General features: G+C 42.8%; 1 protein-coding gene across 4 annotated transcripts in view; it reads right to left on the reverse strand.

Moving 5' to 3' along the window:
- The window catches only part of LOC106523514 (low-density lipoprotein receptor-related protein 8), a 199970-nt gene that overhangs the window by 5080 nt on the left and 189684 nt on the right, over nt 1–5206 (reverse strand). For 2 of the 4 annotated variants that reach the window (XR_001310903.1, XR_001310901.1), the window contains exons 17-18: nt 4566–4634; nt 421–1267 (exon numbers count right to left, since the gene is read on the reverse strand). Coding sequence is in view for 1 of the 4 variants with exons in the window: in XM_014016940.1 (XP_013872394.1) it covers nt 927–1267; nt 4566–4634 (410 nt within the window). In the remaining 3 variants the exon portion in view is untranslated. Of the gene's footprint in view, nt 1–6; nt 1268–4565; nt 4635–5206 lie in introns of those variants that run through there. The other 2 variants (XR_001310902.1, XM_014016940.1) reach the window with 2 other exon arrangements.

The raw sequence follows: 5206 nt of genomic DNA on the forward strand, positions 1-5206 counted from the left end.
CTCATAATGTTACAACTCTATTCACATAGTATTATGAATTTATTTCTATACGACTTTAATGTCGTCATATTATGACTTTATTCTCGTAATTTAAAAAAATTTAAAAAAATCTGTTAGTGTGACCCTAATACTCCGTTGTACAAAAAAAAAAAAACTGTAGCTTGTGTTTCTTTTTCTTCCTCTTATCGTTTCCAATTCCTTCCCAGTTATTAATCATCAGCACAGAATCAAAGTTTAAGTCTGGCAGGGCCAAAACAAAGTGAGACAGACTTTGTAAAGCTGGAGCGATGCGAACGCAGCAGAGAACCTGTCATAGCGTAGACCAGAGAAACTTATCCATCAAAACGTTTACAACACAAAACAACTCAAACAACAACATATGTGATGGAGCTGAACACCAGTCTGTACAGATTGTCTCACCAACACACGCACTGTCCCAGTTTCAGGGCTCCTCCTTCCTCAGCAGCTGTCCCACGGCTCCACTGCCAACCAGGAATTACTCAGTGCCCAAATGAAAACATCAAGGACAGAAGAGAAGCTCTCATCAAGCCATCCATTGAAAATAAGACACACACATACACCTTACTCAAGTTTGAATACAAAAGGTAGAAATGAACCAATTTAACTCTGTTTTCAAGCTTGGGTCAAAGTCAGGATCACACTGGCACACGTTAACTATTCTCAGCACTTCCTTGAGACAAACAGAACCATCTTTATCTCAGTAAAGGCATGACTTTTCTTTTCTAAGGAATCATGTTACTTGAATTAACACAAGTTATTTTTGATGAATTTGGCATCTGACATGGCTCTTAAAGGCGTCATGACTTGATATGTTGTTCATCCCTTCATTAAACCCGGTCCAGTCCCTCTCTGACCTCACTGTGTGTGCTTGAGGGGCCGTCGTCAGCAGCAGCAGCCCCCAGTGGTCACTTTGCGGCGGAGAGCATGGGTTGCTCCGTGTACCAGTGAGTCCCTGGGTCAGGCATGCTGCCCCCCAGCGGCAGGGCGATGAACTGCGGGCAGGTGCCGCCCCCTGCTCCCATCACTCCCATGCTGACGCCCTGGGGAAACGGGTGGTGGTGCACGTGGTGCGCCATGGAGTCAGTCCGTCCGATGTGGATCTCGTCCTCCTCGCTCTCGCCGGTGGTCTTGCGGTAGACGGGGTTGTCGAAGTTCATGCTCTTGGTGGAGTTGCGCCGCCAGTTCCGCCACACCAGGTAGACTCCGGCGCAGACCAGGCCGAACACCACTGTGGCAACAATAGGAACTGCATGTGTTTAACACACAGCGGCGGGGGGACATGGGAAGGGGGGAGCGTTAACGAGGCAGAACGAGTTGAATGTGTGAGATGAGAGGCACAGAGAGGAGCAGAGCAGGCATGCAGAGGACAGGAGGGGAAGAGACAGCGGTGCAGAGGGTTTGGGTCAACATCGGGTCAAAGAGCAACACACAAAGTCCTAAAAAAAGCATCATAAACGTTTAGAGTTAATTTGATTTCAGCATCATTATGGAGCAAAATTATGAACTTTCTCATTACCCCCACAATGTCTTAGTCTCAAGTAAGCATCGTCATTTCACAGTGCATCATTAAATTACATTAATAATGTTTAGGATGCCAAATTTCTGTTTTAGTTTTTTTTTTTACTTCACCAGAAGTTTGACCTTTTCTTATCACGCATGCTGACTAAAGACTGAACGAACAGTCACACCTTTCAGCTTCATTTAATTCTCCTGAACCTGGTTCTGCTGGAGGTTTCTTCCTGATCAGCAGGGGGTTTTTCCTCTCCACCGTTTGCTCAGGATGGGAGACTGTGATGAAGTCATTCAACACAATCTGCTGGTTTCTTCTTTACATTGTTCTTTTTATGTACAGTGTCCTGAGTCAACATATGTTGTGACTTGGTGCTATACAAATAAACTGGATTGAATTGAATTGAATTCAGGATTGGTTGGACCCAAATTAAGAATGTACTGCAATAAAATTTCTACTGAACTCATTACTTTGTAACAGGTTTTAGTTTACTAAGGAAAGAAAAGGTTTTGAATAAGAAATAAAAAATTAGACTAAACCAGTGGTATCTAAAAATTATTAATACAAATTAGGCTTGGGTGGTATGACAGTATTGGACTGTGATGGACTTGCGACCTGTCCAGGGTGTACCCCGCCCCTCGCACTGTGACTGCTGGATATGGGCACCAGTGACCCACGCAACCCTGAAAAGGAAGAAGCGTGTACAGAAAATGGATGGATGGATGGATGGTATGACAGTATTTTGGTATACCGCTGTATTAAAATAAGATGACAGTATTTAAGGGGAGTGGTATTGTGCAAAATTGACTTTCTTGAGCTGTATAACATTATTTCCTCATCAAAAACATACCCAGGGCGTTGCTTTGACTCATTCATTCATGTTTGAGAAATCCTTGAATCTCTTGAGGCCATGTGGAGCTGCCTAAACACTTACTGATACAAAGCTCCGCCTATTTGTCCAAAGCTCCTCCCTGGAGCTCAGTGTGCAGCCGAGTGTCCACCCAACAGAGCACCCCTTCCATGAAGCACTGTTGTGAAGACGTGCTGAAGTGGGAATGTCTGTAACAGTACGAGGTTCTTAAAGAGACAGAGGCCAATTTCATGCAAATTCAAATTAATTTTACATAATTTTTAGAACAACTGAAGGTAAAATAGTTACTCGATTGTGGTATAGAATTGAACTATGTGTCTGGAAAATACATCCTCTCCCCCTCTTTAAAAATTGAGAGTCACGTGAGGTGATGCGGGAAATTTCCACAAGCCTCCAATAAAAACTGGGACACAAACAATTTAAGATCTTTCAGAAGACGCCCAAAAACTTTACTGATGCGTGTTCTGTCCACCTCCGTCCACTCAGAGGACAAACGGAGGTGGAGAGAGAGACACCCTCGTTTGTCTCTTGTCTTAACCTCCATGCGAGGCAGTGCCAGAAATGTTACTCGCAGACTGAAAAAGTGGGCCGGTGTTTTGCTGACAGGCAGCTTTGGGACCACCCAGCCACAGGCTTCTCAAGTCAAATCAACAGAATTGGTCTCTTTCAGCGTTTGGAAAAAAAAAAGAAAAAAATTCATGACACGCGAGCTGCTTCTTGCAGACAAGTAAATGACTACAAAATTTATCGGCACAAAGACAGGCTAAAAGTATGCAGCAGCGAGGCATAAACTGTGGTAAGAGTCAAAATATTTTGAAACTTAAACCCTTAAAAGACGTAGTAGGACCTATTTTGACATGAGCTAGTCCTGCTTCTCTGGGTGACAGCAACATCTCAGAGCAGCTGATCCCCCCCCCCCCCCATGCCTTTCTCTGGGTGTGGAATGTTATGCTCACAAGTAGCTGTTATTTATTAATTTCTCAGCATGTCCCAGGCCGTACTGCCCAACCCTAGTAGAAACACATTTTTTGCCATAAAAACTGCTTAAATTAACTGGTGGCTGTGGAAAGCAACATAAATTATTAGTTGCATAAACAACTATGTACAAAATTGCTCAAGATTTCTGTGTGTTCTTGGCTCAGTTATTTCATTAACTGAGTTAGAACTAAACAAAGAAAGCAATTTAAGATTTTATTTTTGCTAAATTTGCTTAAATTTTTTTTGCAGTCTTTATACATATCAGTAAAATGATCATTGGACTGTTTATTTTATTTTAACAACATATGTACTAAAAGGTATTTTGACAACAAATATATATCAGCTGTAGCAGCATCATATGAATTCTGGCATTTTACACATAGTCCACCAGGAGGCGCCAACACAAAAGTCAGAGACGTCACATGAGATTTGGACCATCTTCTGGGGGAAAAGCAGATTACTTCCTACTCGCGAGCGCCCCCTCTGGTGGGGAAACTGTTTTCAGTGATACAAACCTTTTCAGAACACCGGTAGACAGCAGCCATTACAGACAAACATGTTTGTTGTTGTTCGAGGAGTGGCCCAGTCACACACTAATGTCATTAGTTTGTTATCATTACTGAGCTGCAGGACTACTTTTTAACCTGTTTTCACATCATATCGCCTGCCTGGATCTGTTATTATCTCGCACTGAAGCATGGAGGAGTGTCACAGGTAAGCTCGCTTCAGCTGTTTTTTATGACGCGGTCTCATTTCTGGATTCAGGCATTTGGTGAATGAAGCCGATATTTCAGTTAAAATACAGAAGTAAAAATATTTATACGAGTATAATACTACCCCCCAACTTTATGGATGATTTTATGAATTAAATTTTATGTATTATACTTGAATAAATACGGTAAATCATAACATTAGAGAATGCTAATGACAAACAAAAGAGTTGCTTAATCGAAGTTATTGCTAAAGCAAACCCAACAGAACAACACGGCGTGAGGTGAAGAATGAAGCGTGGTGGCAGGAATGTCAGACAGGAAGTGACTCAAAGAAGACGGCCTGGGCACCGGCCTTCTTTCGTCAAGTCCACGGCACAAGGCTCAGAGTGGATGGATGCAAACTGAAGTCAGAGGCAGACTACAGGCTTTTATTGTGAAAAGGCAAAAACAAAGAAAGTTTTAGGTGGCTTACCAATAGGAATGACCACACCCAGAACGGCCACTGTCAGGTTCTCGCCCAGGAGGAAATTCTCGCTTCCAGCTGAAATGAGAAATTAGGTGTTAGAGCGAGAGGACGAAAGCAGCTTTATGAGAAATGTTGAGAGCGAGGGAGCGTTTAGGATATAAAATGTGGGAGACACAGAGGGAGAGATAAGCAGAGCGGCGAGGACGGATGGGCCGGTGGAAGATAGGGGAGATAAAACGGAGGTGGGGAGTCTGAGACCATGCCTGCACACTCGTGAGTGTTTTACAAAGAGAGACAGTTTATGGGTGATGGAGGGAAAAAAAGACACTGAATAAGGGATGCAACACAGTGCATGTACACACTGACCTTCTGCACTCTATATTTTCCCAGCTCTGTTTGCTTCCAAAGTCATGTTAAAACTCATTTGTATTCAACAAACCTAACAACACACCTACAGGACTGAGCAGCACTAATGTCTTCCCCTTCCTGCCCACACAAAGCACGGTTTATGAAGAAAATGTCGTTTAGTAAAGTGGCAATAAGTCCAGCCAAGTCCAGCTGCCCATTTAAAGGGCCTATATTATGTGTTTCTCAAGCATATATTTAAATACTATACCATAATAAAGTATCTATGTCACCTTTAGCTG

This window comes from Austrofundulus limnaeus, unplaced genomic scaffold, assembly GCF_001266775.1.
Source record: "Austrofundulus limnaeus strain Quisiro unplaced genomic scaffold, Austrofundulus_limnaeus-1.0 Scaffold158, whole genome shotgun sequence".
Lineage (NCBI taxonomy): Eukaryota > Metazoa > Chordata > Actinopteri > Cyprinodontiformes > Rivulidae > Austrofundulus > Austrofundulus limnaeus.